Consider the following 21895-nt stretch of genomic DNA (forward strand, 5'->3'; position numbering starts at 1 on the left):
CATCATTGTAAAGGAAGTATTATCAGTGGTATAATTATTGTAAAAGTATTATCAATGTATTTATTTTTTCATTGAAGTACAATCAGTGCTATTATTAGTATTATTGGATAGTTGTATTATAAAAGTACTATTAGTGCTATTATTATTATGTTAAGTATTAAGTATTATTGTAATTATAATATAGAAGTACTATCAGTGCTATTAGTATGTTTTAAGTATTATTGTTATGATAATATAGAAGCATTATCAGTGCTTTTATTATAAAGTATCATTGTTATTATAATATAATAGAAGTACCATCAGTTTTTTTTTAAGTATTATTGTTATTATAATATTAGAGAAGTACCATTAGTGTTTTTATTATAAAGTATTATTGTTATTGTAATATTATATTATTATATCAGTTATTTTTTTACTATTGTAATTATAATGTTATAGAAGTACCATCAATGCTTTTATTATTATTTTTAAGATTAATTGTTATCATAATATTACAAAAGTACTATCAGTGTATTTTTTGTATTTTTCAAGTATTATTATTATTATTATTATTATTATTATTATTATTATTATTATTATTATTATATCATAGAAATACCATCAGAGTTTTTATTATTTTAATATGAATATATGAATATATGAAAGAAGTACAGAATCAGTGCTGTTATTAGTAGTATTGTAGTATTATTAGTTGGTAACAGTGTGGGGATAAATAGCTGTTAACCACAGCTTGTTAGAAGTATTATTTTGTGTATTTTGCTTGCCCTAAAATTATCCGTTGCTATAGTTGTTTTTTATTTTATATTAAGATAATCTTAAGAACAGTGTGTGATTTCTTGAAATCTCCTGTTCTGCGTCACTATGAACAGTATCGGAGTAGTTGGGGTCTGTCCGCCGCTGGGTGCAGTGCTGCTCCCCGGCCTGCAGGCGGCGCTGTGCTGGCTCGTGTCGCTTCCGCTCCGTGTTTCAGCAGCAAGAGCAGCGGCGGCGGCGGAGCGGCGTCTCTGTGGAGAGAGAGAGCAGCTGCGTCTGAGCGGGTCCGCGCGGCGCTAATGACAGGTACACACACACACACACACACACACACACACACAGATATTTATAATTATCGGGTTTAACAGCGCGGAGCCTCCTCTCTCTCTCTCTAAAGACAGTGATATAAATATATAATTAAGGTCGTGCTGCGCTGGGTTAGGTGTTCTCCTCCTGCCTCCTTTACTCGGAGCGTTATACGCCGGGTGACATTGGCCGCTCTCCCCGCGGACCCCGCGCTGTTCCAGAGCCCCGCTCTCCTCCTCCGGTACTGCGGGGACACCGCGGCGGTGGTCGGGGTGTGTGTTACTGTAGAGAGTGTATATATTTTACAGCAGAATGTTTATATTAAACACCGCACCAGAGCTCCAGCGCTGCGGACCTGTAGAGCTCATCACTGGATAACGGCCACAATCAGCCCCGCTCACTCACAGCAGCTGCGTCCGTCCTATCAGCTCACCTAACCTACCTAGGTATTTTACATTATCTCTCTTTTTAAAACTTACTAAAGAACGAGAGGTGTTGCAATATATTTACTGATAATTGTTGAATTTATTTAAAAGATTATCATTTTAAGGTTCATTTAAAAATACATTGCCACGCCCATAGAAATTAATTTAGTTTCAAAATATAAAACAAATGAGCTCAATATTGGATCTTTGAGGGTTCCTGTGGTCTTGAGCTTGATTAATGGGTTTTTATTTATTCATTTTAGTTAGTCCTTTAATACACTAAGCCTGGACAGTATGGTAAAAATATGAAATATTAAGATATAAAACAATTAATTAGCCTATACTCTCTGTAATAAAATGTGCAGATGGTATATTTGACATGTTTAAAAAAGTAACGTTATATTGTTGATGCGATTAGAAAATTTCACAATATGGAAAAACATTATCATTGCTCACCTCTACCTAGCCGTACACAGACGTTCACATTTGATTGTATATTAACAACTATGGAATATGCCCCTCCTACAAATTTTAATGCATTTCACAACTTGCAGAGGCAGTTTTATTTCTTTGCGGGACAGTATAATGTGAGCTTGTGTTTTTGTTTTGTGTGTGTTTAGTTTTTATGTGTAATTAGGGGTCTGGGTTTTGAGTTGTTGTATCTATGTTAATGGAAGACATAGGCTAAATGCAGAAAAAAGAATCACTCGGTCCTGTTCCAGCATGCAGTAGATATCATACCATCAGCAAGTATCAGTTTCAAATATCAGCCCAGGCAAATAAAAATCCAGGCATTGGGCCAGTGCTGATGTCGCTTTAAAAATAAAAAATAAAATAAAAAAGAAGCCATTATTAGTTCAATACCAATATAATTCAGATATCATTGTGCATACCTATCTCTAACCAATGATAAACAAATCCTATCTTATCCTATGTATATTACTGTTACATTCCACTTTTAAAAGAGGGGGAAAAAGGGAAAACAAAATAATAAAGGGAAATAAAGTGCAAAAGGAAAACAAGCCTATGACTGGTAGCTTTTGAAAACACAAAACAATACAACAAAGTCCACAACAAAAATGTTTAGTTTTTTTTTTGTTTTGTTTTTTAAAAAGGGGTCTAAGGTGGACTCTAGGAAAATAATGAAAGTGTGCTTAACTGCCTGACCAAAGAAACTAAACCAAAGTTTATGAACTAAAGCCTGAATCAACATGCAGATTCAGATTTTTACTCTTAATTTCTTATTTTTCTAATAATGTTTAATATTATTTTAACTTAAAGTTCGATCTAATTTTATCTAGACTGTAATCATCTAAGAAGTCATATCATATTAGATCATTAAAGTATAACATCTGTAACTTATAACAACATGCAATATTATACCACCTCTATTACTTACCTGGCAATGTGATGGCTAAGGGACATACTAGTAGTGCCAATATTGCATGATAATGGCACTCTGACCAAGCATTGTTATAATTATACAAGCAAAAAGTTAAATGAGATCAGTCTTGGATAATAGTATGAACACCTTCGACTATAGTAAACTATAAGAAAATGTACTGCCCGTGTACATCTTTAATTGGGGGTGTCATGTTAGTTTCTAGGAAACAAGATCAGGAGCTGCGGACCTGAAAATGGACTCCATTTCCTTGATGGGCGGAAGCCCTGCTGCCACCAAAGCTTCCTTCTTACCCAACGGACTGAAGAATGGACCCAGGGAAGGAGCCTGCAAGCCCACCATCACCATCATCGGCTCCGGAGACTTCTCCAAGTGTTTGGCAATTCGTCTCCTCCGCAATGGCTTTCACGTAGTGGTGGGCAGTCGCCAGCCCAAGCGTGCTGCCGAGTTCTTTCCCCATGTGGTGGATGTGACCCACCATGAAGATGCGGTTGGAAAGGCCTCCATGGTTTTCCTGGCGATTCACAGAGAACACTACTCTTCTCTCTGGGACATTAAGCACCTGCTCGCTGGAAAGGTGTTGATAGATGTCAGTAACAACAGGAGGTTGAATCAGTACCCAGAATCCAATGCAGAGTACCTCGCTTCCCTTTTTCCAGAGTCCATTGTGGTCAAAGCGTTTAATGTCATCTCGGCTTGGGCTATGCAGTCAGGCCCCAAAGACGCCAGTCGGCAGGTAAGACTTATGATTGGGTTGGTTTAAATTAAGAGAGTACTTAGAATGAATGTAATGAATGTCATAGGTACAGTTGTCTATGTTATCTCAACCCTTCTGTTCATTTGCTGCCTAGTGTGTATGTACTGTAGGTCACACCTCTTTACAGTTGCCAAAAACATTATCATTTTTTTTACCTGTTAAGGATTTTAATGTTACAGTTGATCAGTTTATATAATTTCTATAAAACACATAAATCACAGGCTTATTAATTTACATGTGTTTGAAATGTACAGTTCTCAGTTTTCTAAATAAAGGCATTTTTAGCTTTCAACATTTAGATTTAGTTTCAGCATTTAGAAATTACATCCCCTTTACTTTATAACCTTCTGTTTCAGAGCACCACATTTTATCACCTAGGCATTGCAGGTATTTGTGATTAGTCCGGAGTGATTATTGCTTTTTAAGTGCAGTTATAAAATAATTTTTAGCATCTAGTCTTGATTTTAAGCTATTTCTCATCTTTGAATCATCGAAAAATTAGTGTATTTCAGCCATGTTTTAATATTAAGCAAATTAAAGTTTATAGGTGAAGTTTAAGATTGAGCAGTAAGTTATCAGCTCCGGCTGCTAGCCAAGAGCTTAAGTAACTATGCAGAGTTAGGATTAAAACAACTTACAAAGAATAAAATCTGACAGAATGAAGAGAATGATGCCTTGATTTAAAGAATGATGTACCTGTATTGTGTTTTGTTTGGGCTATAGTTATTTACTTAATCAGTAGTATAAATTAGGCCCCAGCCCCAGCATAAACAGAAGTACAGTGCCATCTGCCTTTAAATGAAATGCTCAAATTAAAATTTCAATCACTAGTGGGTTTGATTGTGTAAATATACAGAAATGGATGATACATTTCAAAATGCAGTTTTGATGAATGAAGGCCATTCATTTCCATTAGGCTGTAATAAAGTTGTAGGCAATTCTTAGTAAAAGTCTTCAGAAAATCCTGACCTACCACCACATCACATGACATCATGTGAGATCCAAGTATCCTGTCAGCATCACCCACATTACAGATCACCATGTGTTTAAAATTGAACAATTGATATGTATTTATATTTTAATGCAGCTGTTTATTTGTTATGGTTATAATTACAGTGCACCACTGATTTATGCACCACTAACAGGTTGTGTGTCACTGAGAGTAAACAGCCTTAAACAATGTGGAATAAAATCAGTGAATGCTTTGTTAAAAGCATGTTCCTCTGTGCGGTGCTAATGTCAGTCGTACGGGAGACTTCTGGGGATAGAATTGTCTCCTCATATTTTACTTCCATTCCAGATTTTAATAAATTGCTTTGTAGTAAAGGCAGGCAGCTTAGCAGACTGTCACATTAAAGACTCTACTCTGCTTGCTTTCAAATCCCCCAAAAGACCTTTCCCAGGTCCAATTTCTGAAATATGTAAGGCATGAATTAATTTGATTTGATTGTTGTTGATAGTATTTTCACTCCCAGAGATTCATCCTAGTTGTAAAGTGGCTTTTATCTGCTACAGTTACAGTTACAGCTACTAAATCTGCTCATTCTAATGCAGAATTACTTTCATTGCACCACACAAACTCGTATAAACATACCTAGGTGCTAGAAGCAAATAAATATTTAACCCTACCTGTCCATACGGAGGTATAAGGTGTGACAAAACCGTAACAGCAACCAAAATATGGCTTATTGGCAGTACTTTAAGCTGACAGTAATCACTTTTGCTGTGTGGTGCTAAGAGACAGGCTACATCATTTATGTACATGTTTGTAAAAACACAAAGCTGTTCTAGGACATATTTGTATAAATAATTACATTTATAATTAATTCTGTCAACATGAATGCATTAATTCTTTCCTCTGTAGTTAAGTTTTTATACAGCCTAGTGATTTATTTATGATTTTATTTTATTTAGCATAGTGTCACTACTGCTTTTTATTTGTTTTAAAATATTTTAAATCTCATAAACTCTCACTGCTGTACACCTCCGTTGTTTCTGAATTGCTGTCTCATAATATAACAAAGTCTGTTTGTGGCCCACGAGGACTCTTATGATTGTAGCGATGTTTAGTCTCTTTTTTCTTCTTATTCTGCTGTCACTGTTGCTGATATTCACAAATTGTTCTTTTAAAATTATATTACTCACTCACTAATGGAAAAGGAATGTTGAGAAAAATACAAACGTTATTTAATTCCAAGTTTTAAAAATACATATATTTTGATACTATATTTTTTCTTAGATTGTAAGAAATATGTTTTCATTGTAGCATCTTGATTGAGTGCTAACTAACTTAATAGGGACTTAATAGGGATTTATACACTAGATAAACTTAAACCATGACTGCTTTTTCATTCCCAGCAATTCTTTTCATTTTTTCCACTGTTCATGAAGTGGAAGTCATTCATTCTTTTTTCTGCTATTGCTACTGCTACTAAAATCCACTCTTTTGAATGCTAAATTCCCGTTTTAATCCTTTTCTGCAGGTGTATGTCTGCAGTAACTCTGTGGAGGCGAGGCAGCAGGTCATTGAGATGGCCAGGCAGCTCAGTTTCATCCCAGTGGACATGGGTACTCTGTCCTCGGCCAAGGAGATTGAGAATATGCCGTTACGCCTGTTCTCAGACTGGAAAGGTCCCGTTCTGACCGCAGTCGCCCTGTCCATCTTCTTCTTCGCCTACTCTTTTGTTCGGGACATCATCCACCCCTACATGAAGAACAGGCAAAGCTTCTTCTATAAGATCCCTCTGGAGATGGTCAACAGGACACTGCCTGTAGTGGCTATTACCCTGCTGGCACTGGTGTATTTAGCAGGGCAGCTCGCTGCTGCACTCCAGCTTTTGTACGGGACTAAGTATAGACGCTTCCCCCACTGGCTGGAGGGCTGGTTGCAAAGCAGAAAGCAGCTGGGCCTGCTGAGCTTCTTCTTCGCCTGCGTGCATGTGCTCTACAGCCTCTGCCTGCCTATGAGAAGATCTGAGAGATATCTGCTGCTCAACATGGCCTACCAGCAGGTCTGTGGATGTTTGTGTGCATGTCATAGGTGCAAATACATGTTTAGTTATGCCAACTGGGGCACGAGTAATGAAAACATGAATGCTAAATAGAGGCAGGTGATATGGCAGAAATTATTATCACAGTATTTGATAACACTGTATGTTCATGATGCAAAATAAATATCAGAATGTTTAGTTTTTATGGAGTATTTATGGATATACACTGACCTGACAAAAGGGAATGCCAGAATGAATGTACACATTGATGTAAATTATTCATGAAGATTTACCTCAAGGAACACCTGTGAAAGTTGTGAGGTATTATCCAGTGAGTGAGGCAAATCCGAGTTCTAGTGAGACCTAATAGTGGGTGTCAGATGGATGGTATATTGCTTTTCTGAATCTCTGTTGGTATTTAGTATTTCTCAATCCACAGTGTCGCTTACATATCAGAAATATGTCATAGAATGCATTAACACTTACAGTAGACACCACAGTGACTGGTAATGATTGTGGCCAGCGGCATCTGGCAAGAATTGTCAAGCAAATGTTACGTCAACATTTAGTGCAGAAGGCTCCACAGGCATGTCATTGGACACTAGTTCCTGTCCTATGACTTTTGGCTTATGAGTGTAATGATAATGTTTGTATATGCTTAGGAAATCACACACACACAATTTAAATAAAGTAATGATAATGTATTGCCTTATATTTGCATCACATTAAGTTAAGTTAACTATAACAAATGTAATGTTGTTCAGTTAGGCTTCAGTCTACATTAATGTAAAATGCTCCGCCAAAGTACCGGTACATTTCTGTCTCACTCTCTCTCTCATTCTCTCTCTCCTCTCCTGTATAGGTCCATGCTAACATTGAGAACTCGTGGAACGAGGAGGAGGTGTGGAGAGTGGAGATGTATGTGTCTTTTGGAATAATGAGTCTTGGACTTCTCTCCCTCTTGGCTGTTACCTCCATTCCGTCAGTACACAGCGCCCTGAACTGGAGGGAGTTCAGCTTTATCCAGGTGAGAAAGATAGCTGTGAAGGAAAGCTTACACAGGCCCTGTTTAAATTTCTTTTAAAAACTTGCTCAAGCCAGGTTTCTTTAGCTACTTACAAGTGCATCACACTTATGTTGTGCAAGTGTTGTATTGGGGAGGAGAGAAAAACGCAGAGGAAAAATCTCCACTAAAACACTTTAGTCCTCTGCTAGTGTTTTTATGTTTTTTTTTTAATTAACACTTTTAATCTGAGGACATGCAATACTAGAATCAGTGGTATTCTTAAAAACAGTGGTGATTCGGTACATACACAGACACAAACTATGCAAGTAAACATTCAGGGGAAAAATAGAAAGAAAAATGTAATTTAAAATTCCCCTGAGGGGAGGTAACAACAAGGGCTTGTTAAAAATAATTGATAAAGGTGGACTGTCTACTGTTCTCATGAGCAGACATGTATAATGTACTACAGACTCAGACTTGAGAATTTGAATTCTCTATCAAAAAAGTGACTCACATAGAAGCTCTGTACTTAAGTGGAAGTATTAAAATATTCAGCATTTTTTGCACTTTAGTATTGTAAGTAGTTTATTCTATAATGTACTACTCTAGCACTGAAAGTAAACGCACAGTACTGTGTTATGTAGTCATTACAGAAAGCAGTAGGAGAAAAAAAATCCTCCAGTAGGTACAAATACAGCATTTTAGTACCAAAGTACAGAAGTAAAATAGTTCTACTTCATTACTATACAGCAGAAGGTTGTTATGCTGCATTCACCAAATACTTGTTTTACTGTGTGACGTGTGTAGTTTGTATTTTGTTTTATATTCTTAAGAATATAAACACAAAATAGGATTAACCAGAGAAAAATGCTTTTTAAGGTTATTTCAGGTTGTGCTATTTGTGTTAATGCTGAAGCACTTTATAAAAAAATCTTGTAATAGAACCATTATAAGAAAGTTATATAATTCACCCTTCTACCTCTCTAAGAGCCGTGTTGATTATTTATTTCAGATGAGTCACATAAGATGGCACACAAGCTCTGGTGTTTTTTGGACTAAACTGTCCATTTAATTTCTAGAAAGTGTCTGGCAGAGTGGTGTCATGCTTTGGAAATGGAACATTGTGTGCTTTTACAGATTTCTGCAGTTTTCTGATTATTCAAGTAGTCTTAAATGTGAAAAATCACAAGCAGTCACAGGAAAAGCATTTAAAATGCCAACTATATGGTTTGGCAACATGTGCAGTTTGTGATTGAATTGCCCAGAATGATTTTCAGAATAAATATATAAACATTCTCTGTAATCTTGAAGTTCATGCCTACATTTATTTACATTCCGTTCAGTATCCAAGTAGTTTGCTTATTATTATAGACTGTCAATTATGCAGTGTTCTATAAAAAAAAATAATATATTTTAATACAATACACACTTTCATTACAGACATTTTAAGTACTTATGTCACAGGAGTTTGTGAAGTAGCACACAAAAGTATTCAGAAAGTGTCTGAACGAATGCTAGAAAACTTTGGGAAAAGGAAAAATAATTTTGATTATAGTTCATTCATTTCTCTCCCTGTTTTTTTTCAGCATGCTGTTATCCATAGTGTGTTTAAGTGGTATTTGTGTGCGCTTACATGCACTTCATAATCCAGTTTAAAACATGTCTGCAGTCATCTGAATATTTAAGTAGTCACATAAACAGCATATTCCAATTTAGATATAATGTTTCTTAAATCATATATTTCATCACATGTATACTCTTAATTCTTGGAGTATACTTATATTTTCAGTCTGTTCATGTGTGAAAAAGGACTGTGATACCAGAAATAACAAAGCGGTGTTTAACACAGTACCCACGAGACAACAACTAAACACTTTCAGAGCAAAACAGATTTAAATGATCTTTATCTTCTAGCTTATGAACGTTCATATTGTGGCTTGATGTGTTAAAAAAAAAAAAAAGCTGTGGCATGAAGGTTGGGGTCCTTTGTGACCATGCCAACTATTCTCACGCCTCGCTTTTGGAGTGATCTTTGTTGTTCGAGGGAAACAATGGTCTTGATGTTCTTCTATATTTAAATAATCTGTCTGGCTGTGGATTGGTGGACTCCAAACTCTTTAGAGATGGGTTTGAACTATTTGCAGCCTGCTGAGCATCAGCAGGTCTTTTTCTGAAAACTCATTTGTTTGTGCCAGGATGCACTTCCACAAACGTGTTGTGAAGAGCAGACTCTGATAGATGCCTGTTTTTTTTTTTTTTTAGATTAAACAGGGTGCCCACTGAAACCCGATTTTTCTCCTATTGCTTGAAAACACCTGACTCTGATTTCACCTTTAAACAAACTGCCAATCCTAGAGGTTCTCATACTTTTGCCACTCTTTAATTTTGTTCTTTTTATCTTGTGTGAAAATCTGTTGATATTTCTGCAGAAATATAGAAAATTCTAGAAGGGTTCATAAACTTTTAAGCAACACTGTATGCTTTAATAAAACAGTTAAATAGGAAACTCTGATGTTTTGCAGGAATGGGATTATGAAGTGCATGCTTCATATGTTCTAAATGTTTCTCCTTATCCTACATCTCTAAGTAAAACCTAACTTCAAGTTCATTTCATTTTAGTGAACAATAATCAAAGGTTTCTCATATGATCAGACTTTATTGAGACTCTCTGTTTTGTCCTTTGTAGTCTACTCTTGGCTACATTGCCCTTCTTATTGCTACATTCCACACGCTGCTGTTTGGCTGGAAGCGGGCTTTTGAAGAGGAGGCCTATCGTTTCTACTTGCCGCCCAGCTTTGTGCTGGCTCTTGTTCTGCCTATAACCGTGATCATAGGGAAAGGTGTGCTGCTGCTGCCCTGCGTGGCCTGGAGGCTGAAGAGGATCCGCCGTGGGTGTGAGAGCAGCCAGCGGTACTCTGACCATGAGAGGCCTGCTGCCCACGTGTCCCCAGAGAGAGTGACCATAATGTAACTCAACCAGTCTCATCCCTTCTCTGCAGTGCTCAGCAGCCTCTACTGCCCTGCTAGGACCAACCAACTGAAGCCACTGTTGCTTTTTAACTGTGTATGTGTGGTTTTTTTTTTATTTTATTTTTTAAATCGTGGTTGTCATGAGGCCAGTCACAAGATGCTTGTAGGAACACATAGAATAAAGGAGCCAACCTTCACTGCTCCAAAGCTTTGCTCTCACGTGGCTCTCAAGGACCTCTTTTACACTGCGCCTCTGCTCCGGGTATCCCAGTTCACACTGACCTGTGTAACTTACTGAACCCTGTCTATAAGCCTTGTAAGACCATGAAGTGACATTGAAAGACTGTGTAAAGTTTCTTGCTCAGTAACTTTAATTCAGTTGTACTGTGTTTGTGTTATTTTAGTTCTAGTTTCCTACACATGAAGTGTAGGGCTGTCCTGAACCGCTTGAACACTCAAATTAAATTTTTTGTTACGAATTTTAGCAGAATTCTACACCAATCAAGCATAACATTATGACAACCTACTTGTTTTTGTACCCATTATTCTTTCAGCGTCACTGAGTCCATATGAGCACTTTATAGTTTAATAATTAAAGCCTATAGTCCTTCTGTTTCTCACAGGACCTGCAGGACTGCTACAGAATATGTATTATTTGGGTGGTGTTGTGTTAGTGTGTGTTGTGATTGTACAAGTCACGAAGGATGAGATACAGCTGTGCTGCTGGAGGATTAAACACATCAGTATCACTGCCTGATTTCTGGACAGCTGGAATAATTCACCAACAGCATCCTAAAACACACCATGCCAGGACTTATTTTTTTTTTTACCATTGCGTGAATTAAACAGGCAAAATGTATTGTTTTGCCTTTTATAGAAAAAGCAATTACTATTATAGAAATGTCTATGAAACACTAAGCATTTTAACATGCTAGTAGATAAATGAACAAAGCACAATTTGACTTAAATTAACAAAAAAAAAATTGCAATTATTTGAAACATCTGAATACTTTTCACCTATTTGACCTATTTTTGTCATTTTTAAACAAATCATTTTAGTTGCCAAATATTCTGTGCATTCCTACTGTTTAGTGTTCTTGTTTGTCTTTGGATTGTCCTTTTCCTTAAGCCACAACAGTTGTTGCCTAAACTTGCTAAAAAAAAAAAAAAACTTGTAGCCTTAACATGATACAATTCATCCACAAAGGCTTTTACATAAACGAGGTGTTAATAATGTTGATAATACAGGGACAACGTTACAAAAAAGGAAATTACTTCTGGTTTAATGCATCAGTGTAAACAAGCCTCAAACACTCCAACTTTACTTGCAGCTCAGGCAAAAACAGCAAAATGCCTCAGATATGAAGGATATTAGCAGATAATAAAAATAAATTAATGAAGTGAAAAATGTAGTGCTATAGGATCTGATAAAGGCATGACAGGGTTGATGAATCATCTTGGATATATCAGTATGATCATTATCTGTGAAAGAACTACATGCATATTTACTTATTTATGCCTATGAAAAACAGGAAGAAAACACTTTTAATATATTCACAACTGATTGCAGTTCATTTGCATCATCACCATTATATACTTCTAAAACGTGATGTCCGTCTACTGAATGAGAAACAGTGCGCTCCATCATTTTATTTATATATTTATGTATTTCGTATTTATCCATCATCACATTTTTAGTTAAATAATTCATATGTTTTTTAAATGCAGACTTTAGGTTTAAGTAAATGTAAATTGCGATGTTGCAGAGTTTTCAGCAGTTTTGTCTTGTCATCAGATACAGAAAGTCTCGTCATATTTACATGGTAAACCTGAAATGTATAAAACGTACATTAAGACGTTAAGAAGATCAGAAGATGAGTGTGCACTTATACATGAGTACAGTATTAAAAGGGTTGTAATTATAAATTATATTAATAATAATTAACTGAGTAACTCAGGGTCAGTTTTGGTTTATGTCTGACAAATCATTTGATCAGATTATCCAAAGAAAAATAATATATAAATGGATAATCTGATATTATCTATTATCCTACATTATTACATAAATACTTAATGTTAGAACCAATGTATCATGTATTTAAGCACATATGCCAGTTTTCTAGTCTTTACAAGAAATTAGAACAGCTTACTTTAGGAGAAGGAAAAAGACAGTATTAAGATAGTGTCAGTATCTGTGTCAGACATGAAAACATTCTTATTCTAATGACAGTAATGGTAATAATGTTTTAAACAGGATGGAGAGCACTATAGATGATGATGTAGGTTAATTTGTGGCTGTGTTGCTTGGCAGATGTATTTGTCAAAAGGCTTTCCATCTGTACTACCAGCAATACTAAGAAACAAGGCCTCAAACCTCTGCACAGCCTCAATACTCTTTTGCAGAATTGATGACCTGTTATATAAACTGTATTAAACATTGCTCTGTACATCAGTGACTCTAACATATATCTCACTTTTCGTTTAATATGTGCTAACCTGAGCTAGAATAGATAAATACATATTCATAATGCTTTGGTGTACACATGAACATGTCAAGTGATCAGAAACATATTCTCAATATTCTTATTATGGTAATCATGTACAGTGTACATTGTTAAATTATTTGGAAGAATTGGGAGTTGTAGGTTAGCAGGGTAAATTTTGGTGTACATGCAAGGCAGCACTAAAGTGTACTGATCAGGTTATCTGATTCCAGAACCTGGCTTCATTATACTGTATCTTCCAGCTGGAGCAGCATCACTTGTTTACTGTGACTATGGTGTTATTATATTTTATTTAACTGTGCCAAAGCACAACATAAAGTAATAAAATGGAATATGTATATATTTGTCACGTGTTTCCATTTTTTTCTGTGTTTCTGGATTTATTGTTATTATTATTATTGGGACTTGTTTTGTTTAAAAGGAAAATCAGGAAGATTCAGAGTGGTTTTAATCACAAGACAGTGGCTTGCACAAGTATTCATACCCCTTGAACCTTTTGTCATCTTACAACCACATAACTCAAATGAATTAAATTGAGAAAAAAAAAGTGGAATGAAACGTGTGAACGACCTGCAAAAGTATTCCGCCCCATGAAGACCAAGGAACTCACCAGACAGGGCAGAGATAAAGTTGTTGAAAGTTTAAAGCAGGGTGAGGTTATAAAAAAAATGTCCAAGCTTTAAGCATCCAAAGGCGTCCTGTTCAAATTATCATCCAAAAATTGGGATTGGAAGTATTTTACAACCCCAACCCCTACCAAGCTATGGCCGTCCACCCAAACTTGGTCAGAGAATCAGCCAGAGTCCCATGCTCACTGTGAAGGAGCTGCAGAAAACCACAGCCCACATGACAACTGTAAGTTGAGCACTCCAAAATATGAAAGAAAGACATAAGAAGTGTCGTTTGAAGTTTGCCACAAGCCATGCAGGGGACACAGCAAAAGTGCAGGAGCTGTAATTACAGTTAAAGATGGGTCTACTAAGTATTGCTATGAGGGTGGCTGAATACTTTTGCACGTCACACTTTTCAGATTTTTATTCAATTAAAATTAGATTTTGTGCTACTTTGTGTTTGTCTATCACTTAAAATCTTGCTAAATTACATTTAAGTTTGTGGTTGTAAGTTGTCAAAATGTAAAAAAGGGATATGAATTCTTTTGCAAGCCACTGTATTTTACCATGATCAAAATGACAAAACTCATCCAGGCTTTGTGGTCATTTTAGGTAGTAAATAATATTGTATTTTTAATTTGAATGTATATTTTATATTTTTGCAATGTAGCTCTCACACATCTAGGTTCTTTACACAACCACATTTAGTCGATTTCTCTAAAAGCACAGATTTTATTGGTTAAATATTGGTTAAAACACACAAAACACACATTGATTACATGACTGCCAACAGCAAAACAGTGGTGTTAATAAAAACTTCCAGCAGATGGAGCACTTGCATTGTCACAGAATCATCAGCTTGAGTTTGGGTTTAGTGTTTCTACAGGATATACTGTACATGTCCGAATCTGCTTTGACTGTATCTTTCAAATAAGCTCTTTACCAATTTTGTAGGAACATCAATTGGTATTTAAATGGTGTAATAAAGCTAATTACCTTTGTACCTAATTACCCTTGTAAACGGTAATTAGCTTTGGGACATTCAACATTGTATAAATTTAAATAGCTTTCTATCATTTACATAATGTGTGTTGGTATTATACAGTATTTAGATAATGTGTAAAAGCCGAGAAACCCACTGTCACAATATTGTCCTCTATTTCTATATGTATTTGTGTAAACATAGAAATTTCTTGCTTTTACATATATTTTAGTTGTTGTTTTTTACGTTAAATTATTATGTCATGCTGGATATATTTAAATTTCGTCTATTTCAGATTAATGATGAGCACAAATGGCACAAAAAGTAGAGAACAGTACCAGTCCATTTAAAAAAGCAAGTGTAAACACACCCAAGATTCATTTAAAAAAGATACAAATCCAACCACTCAGATCACTTCAGAAGCTGATCTGAGACAAATTTGAATCACGTTATAGCAGTGTAAACACATCCATCTCTACAAAATGCATTAGACAACCCAAACTCCTCCCAGAATGTCAAAACCCCTTCCTGTACAATCAAAACTCCTCCCTGTACAACCAATACCCATCCCAGTACAACCAAAACCCATCCCAGTACAACCAAAACCCATCCCAGTACAACCAAAACCTCTCCCAGTACAACCAAAACTCCTCTCAGTACAACCAATACCACTCCCAAAATAACAAAACCCCTCCCAGTACAGCCATGAACCCCTCACAAGACAACCAACACCCCTCTCTGTACAAACAAAACTCCACTTAGTACAACCAAAACCCCTCACAGTACAGCTAAAACCCTCCTAGGACAGCCAAAACCCCTCCCTGTACAACCAAAACCCCTCCCTGTACAACCAAAACCCCTCCCTGTACAACCAAAACTCCTCCCTGTACAACCAGAACCTCTCCCAGTACAACCAAAACTCCTCTCAGTACAACCAAAACCCCTCCCTGTACAACCAAAACTCCTCCCTGTACAACCAAAACCCCTCCCTGTACAACCAAAACTCCTCCCTGTACAACCAGAACCTCTCCCAGTACAACCAAAACCCCTCCCTGTACAACCAAAACCCCTCCCTGTACAACCAAAACTCCTCCCTGTACAACCAGAACCTCTCCCAGTACAACCAAAACTCCTCTCAGTACAACCAAAACCCCTCCCTGTACAACCAAAACTCCTCCCTGTACAACCAAAACCCCTCCCTGTACAACCAAAACTCCTCCCTGTACAACCAGAACCTCTCCCAGTACAACCAAAACTCCTCTCAGTACAGCCAAAACCCCTCCCTGTACAACCAAAACTCCTCCCTGTACAACCAAAACCTCTCCAAGTACAACCAAAACTCCTCTCAGTACAATCAAACCACTCCCAAAATAACAAAACCCCTCCCAGGACAACGAAACCCCTCTCTGTACAAACAAAATCTCTCCCAGTACAACCAAAACTCCTCTCTGTACAGCCAAAACTTCACTTAGTACAACCAAAACCCCTCACAGTACAGCTAAAACCCCTCCTAGGACAGCCAAACCCCCTTCCAGTACAACCAAAACCCCTCACTGTACAACCAGAACCTCTCCCAGTACAACCAAAACTCCTCTCAGTACAACCAAAACCCCTCCCTGTACAACCAAAACTCCTCCCTGTACAACCAGAACCTCTCCCAGTACAACCAAAACTCCTCTCAGTACAACCAAAACCCCTCCCTGTACAACCAAAACTCCTCCCTGTACAACCAAAACCTCTCCAAGTACAACCAAAACTCCTCTCAGTACAATCAAACCACTCCCAAAATAACAAAACCCCTCCCAGGACAACGAAACCCCTCTCTGTACAAACAAAATCTCTCCCAGTACAACCAAAACTCCTCTCTGTACAGCCAAAACTTCACTTAGTACAACCAAAACCCCTCACAGTACAGCTAAAACCCCTCCTAGGACAGCCAAACCCCCTTCCAGTACAACCAAAACCCCTCACTGTACAACCAGAACCTCTCCAAGTACAACCAAAACTCCTCTCAGTACAACCAAAACCACTCCCAAAATAACAAAACCCCTCCCAGGACAACCAAACCCCTCTTTGTACAAACAAAATCTCTCCCTGTACAACCAAACCCCTCTCTGTATAGCCAAAACCCTGCTGGGTACTAAAAATCCTCACAGTACAACCAAAATGCCTCTCAATACAACCAAAATCCCTTCAGTACAACCAAACCCCTTTCTGTACAACCAAAAATCCTTACAGTACAACCAAAACGCCTCTCAATACAACCAAAATCCCTCCAGTACAACCAAAACGCCTCTCAATACAACCAAAACCGCTCTCTGTATAACCAAAACTCCTTCCAGTACAACCAAAACCCCTCCAGTACAATCAAAACTCCTACCAGTAGTACCAAAACACCAGTAATAACTGAACTTCCCTTTCACACAGCAATCAGATTTTTATTTAATAAACTGGAGACACATTTGAATACTAAATGTAATGCATGAGGCTAAATTCTTACCAGAATATCATCCAGATAATATTTACATGAAGCGACCAGGTGTGAATGGGATCGCAGTGTCACTGATGTGAAGCACCAAAGGCTGTACTAAAGTACTAAAGTTTCCCCCTTGTGCACAAATGTTGTCATGTCAGTTTGTCAGTCCAATACTTCATATAATAGACCTAGCAGAAATATGATTTTATTGTAAGTCAGGTTGATGTTACATATTCCTAAGTTTATTCAGTTTGTTTAAGTGGATAAGCATGTTTTTAAATCAGAAGACATAAGTGAAAGTAGATTTTTGGAGTGTCGCTGGCAGAAATTCAAAGCAATCATGTATTTGCACAGCTGAAATAAAGTGTTCTGACAGTCTAGTATAGTATAGACAAGGCAATGACAGACTCCACTTGGTATACAATTCCTACCCTAACATTTCTGAATTACTGATGTTGAGTCTTTCTTAGCTCTCAGATCCACTATCACAAGCTTTCTCCGCCGCCAGAGGAGCCTGTATGAGCTGTCGGGTGAATGTCTCTATCACAAAGATTCATATATTGGACTTCAGGCCTCTGCAAGTGCCACTTCTCCAGCTAACATTTGCCATTTAATTAATCTACAAATCACAGTGACTGTGGGCCAGAGAGATGTGCACCGTGCAGAGACGGGACCTGTCGCCATGGCTACAAATATGCTTCCTGCCACAGCTGAGCGACAGAGAGAGATTAGTCTTAATTAATGCTAATGATCAACAAACAAGGAGGAATGGTCTGCCTGTTATCCTCTGCCACAGGTTTCTACACCAGGCAATTATGACCAAGCAATAAAACCCTATGCCTACTTAGCACGGGATACATCCATCAGGGGGGATGCGTCGAAACAGGCCTATAAAATAAAGGTGAGGAAATTAAATTAAATTGAGGGGATTGGCTGTAGTATTATTCATAAAGAGCATCCTCGGGGCTCTGCTGTCCAGGATGTATAATAATACTTATAAAAATAATATACTCTGCATGTGGTTATGTCCCAGGTGGCAGATATAAAATATATATAAATGATTACAGGTGCAGTCTGATTAGACACTGTGTCTCGCTACAGCAGAGTCTCTACAACTAGAGCCACCCTCTAAATAGACAGTTTTCTCCAATAAATATCCTTTCACTCTAATATTGTAATCTCTTGCTTTGCATCACAGTTTAGTATCATCATTACATTCACACATATAATTAAATAGTTTAATTCTACTTCTTGGTGCTTTTTGTTTCTTTTTTTTTTGTCATCAAATGTCTGCCTGTCAGATGCACGGATTTTCGTCTTGAATTGTGCAGAGGGCTTTTTCTCAGCTGTGGGTGGTCCGATGCTATTCTGGACAGTCCCTCTCTTCCTCTCCATCGATTACTGGCTTTTCCACTCATCTCACCCACTGCCCACAGAGATGGTGTGTATGTGTGTGTTTCTTTGAATATGTATGTGTGTGTGTGCACGCGCAAAGACGTTTTGTATTAATTTTGGCTGCTTGTATAATCTTGTTATGTATGCAGGTCAAAGTGCAACACAATATGTTTTCCTATTTTAGAGGTGACAGGATCCTAAGTTTTTAGTAACAGGAGTGAACCGCCTGTAATGTGAAAGATATGCTAAAACCAGGGTTGGGCATAGGAACCATAGGAGGTGGTGAGGATGTGAGGATGTATTTGGATCAGTATCCAGATGTGCTATCAGTGTCTCAGGGAGAAAAAAAAATCATCCAGTATTGAGTCTGATGGAGTAAAATGCATTATTTGTGATGTTATATCACAAGTGCCTTCGGCTGCTGTGGCTAGACTGTTGGGTTATTGATCACAGGGTTGTGGGTTCGATATCCAGGTTCACTAAGCTGACACTGTTGTTGGGCCCTTGAGCAAAGCCCTTAATCTTTTCTGCTACAGGAGCGCTCCAGCATGGCTGACCTTGTACTCTGGTAAAGTGTACTGTTTTATTGTAGCGTACAGTAAAAGGGTACTAATATAATGACATGCTACTTACATATAAACTGACGAGGTGTATTTCACTGTCAGACAGCAGTTAAAAGACAGAAGGTATTTTTTGTTACAAAAATAAATAGATTATTATTTATTGATTTATCTACATACTGTAATATAATCTAAGTAATCTCTTGATGATGATGATGACATTAGCAAAATGCCACTGGCATATGCAGATAAGTAGACTATTATTCTTGTCCGCTTTCTACAAAGCTTAATTGTTCTAAGAGTAATTTTACTGAGTTTTTGTTTTGATAAATCAGCTAAGTGTCACATAAAAGGCCATTACTTCTTATAATACTGTATGATAGGCTTTCCCATTTAGATTTTACCCATGAACTGTCATGTCTTTTTATAATGTCTATGTTCTCAGTTAATTGGTTCTCCAATGTTAAGCTCTTTCTTATGCCCTAGAGTAATTGACACTAATGATACTAATACTGACTTTATCATCATGATGGTCATTGTAAAGTGTAATGAAGGAATTCTTGTCTTGTCTTTAGGGAAGCAAAACCTTCCAAATGATAACTTCGAAATCAGGATGACGTGTAATTCAGAAAATAGCACTTTAATCATTGCTACCGCACGCTCAGCATGCAAACAACTTTGGTGAAGCAGGCAGGGAATGCTGTGAGAACTCTGCAACGCTTCAAATGTGCCGTTTATGTGTTCAGCTTGTCCAAAAATGCATGTGTAAGCATGTCCTTTAAGGCCAATTTATACTTCTGCGGCAATCTTACACATATTCTGCTCTATAGCCTAACGCACACCTCCCCAGAAAAGTAACTACACGCCACAGACAGTAACTGCTGTGTTTCGCCGAGTTTCGTGTGCCCGCCCACACCTTCCCAGCTTCACAGTTTAAACTGTAGAGCAATGCAGATGCACGCAGTAGTGTGACACTCAAGCAGGCTATGCCCTAGGCAACATGTGAACTTAACACAGCAGTATAAACTAGCCTTTAAATGTGGTTTAAAGCATACATTTCATTTTCCTGACTGTAGTGGGAGCCAGAAGCAGAAAACGACAATTATTGTATAATGCTGCTTTAATGCACTGTGCGAAACAATTCTAAAAAACATCTGAAGACAAAATAGCTCCTGTTACTAAGATTACTACTAAATATAATAATAAAAATATTACTTAATTGGACCAGTTTTATTAGTCCCCTATTCATCAAACCTTCACACATTGTAAATCACAGCTGCTGTTTTAAATAGTGTAAAGAAGTACTGTAAAAACTGTTTTGAATCCTGAATGTGGGAGAAGTTTTTTTTGCTTTGATGTATTGCTAGGCTTAGGGGAGAACATTTTATTTATATAATATCCAGTAATTAAATTAGTTGATTTACTTATTTTACCCTATAGTTATGCATTTCAATTTCAACTGTCTCTTGTGTTTCCATAAATATAGAGATATTTATGTATGTTTATTTTTAAGTCTCACATGCATGCATTTGGTGGTGTTTTTTTTTTTTGGATCATACAAAAAAAAATATCTGGAGAATTCAGCGTGCAGGATTTTATCACATCTTCCTCTTTTGCTCTCTCTCTCTTTTTCTTCCATCCATGTGTGGGCAAAACTATGGCACCATTCTTCTTCTCCTGTCTTGCTTTTCTTCTTTAATACAGTTTTAACCAGCAGCCCAAACACACACACAAACACAAACACACACACACACACACACACAGTGGCAGTGTCCTGTCAATACTACTATTGGATGGCTAAATCTCAACACACGTCTTCTGTTCTGGGCACTGTGTAATAATTCACATTTCTCACTCCAGGATAGAAAGTGAAGTATAATTGCCAATTTAGTTAAACTTTGTAAACACTAGTCTGGATCCAAGTAATGCAATTTCGTTTAATTAGAAAACGAAAGGTTAAATGTTGTTTTTCCGGATACCTGTGGGGCTTAATCATGGCACATTTTTTGCATTCCCCCTGCTCCAACACGTGTGACTCAACTCGTCAGGAAATGACCAGTACGCTGGGACAGGTACATTAAAGGGTCGTCAAACCTCATGCTGCCGTATTTTGACATCTTTCAGCTTTGTGACAAATCAAGTGGTAGCAGCATTAGTTTAGCCATCAATCTAAAATCCCAGTGTACCGTTCTTCCTAAAACTTGTGCTCTGTGTAAGCCAGGCCTTGTTCCTTTGCCTCTGCTTCCTCCAAAGGGAGCCAGATGATGGATGTCCGAGTGTTGGGCATTCTGACACAGAATGATGCACTTACGCTGACATTCTGCTTTGTCCTAGATAAAATTAAAAGAAAATTGCTCTGCTAACATTTATGCGCAGATCCATCTTCATCATGAAAGCCATCAGGAAGCCAGCAACCAAGTCCTGAAGCGCTGCCAATAAAACCAATCAGAGCACGGCCAGGCCCTGGGGCCGCAGCGGGAGAGAGGAGCGGGAGGGAGGGCGAGGGACGAGGCAAGGCGGATACAGAGAAAAGAAATAGGAAGAGAGAGCACAAACAGGCCATTCTGTATACATAGGTCCAAAAGTTTGTGACCACCCTTTTTAATGAATGCATTCAGCTGCTTTAAGTACAGCTTGTCTAATACCTTGTGAGAAGTACTGCCAATAGATTAGAACTCTCTGGAGCAGATAGATAGAGGATAGAGGAGCAGATAGAGGGAGATAGAGATTACAGAAATTAAACCTCCAATGCACAAGT

At 37.5% G+C, this 21895-nt stretch overlaps 1 protein-coding gene across 3 annotated transcripts in view; it reads left to right on the top strand.

Moving 5' to 3' along the window:
- Positions 1 to 953: 953 nt before the first annotated feature.
- The window catches only part of LOC103046162 (STEAP family member 2, metalloreductase), a 48945-nt gene continuing 28003 nt past the window's right edge, over positions 954 to 21895 (top strand). The window contains exons 1-5 of one of the 3 annotated variants that reach the window (XM_007250373.4): positions 954 to 1059; positions 3085 to 3622; positions 6127 to 6654; positions 7496 to 7660; positions 10326 to 13451. In XM_007250373.4, the coding sequence (XP_007250435.3) occupies positions 3122 to 3622; positions 6127 to 6654; positions 7496 to 7660; positions 10326 to 10610 (1479 nt within the window). In that variant the 5' untranslated portion in view covers positions 954 to 1059; positions 3085 to 3121 and the 3' untranslated portion in view covers positions 10611 to 13451. Of the gene's footprint in view, positions 1060 to 1079; positions 1506 to 3084; positions 3623 to 6126; positions 6655 to 7495; positions 7661 to 10325; positions 13452 to 21895 lie in introns of those variants that run through there. The other 2 variants (XM_022673631.2, XM_022673632.2) reach the window with 2 other exon arrangements.

Source organism: Astyanax mexicanus, chromosome 6 (genome assembly GCF_023375975.1).
Source record: "Astyanax mexicanus isolate ESR-SI-001 chromosome 6, AstMex3_surface, whole genome shotgun sequence".
Lineage (NCBI taxonomy): Eukaryota > Metazoa > Chordata > Actinopteri > Characiformes > Acestrorhamphidae > Astyanax > Astyanax mexicanus.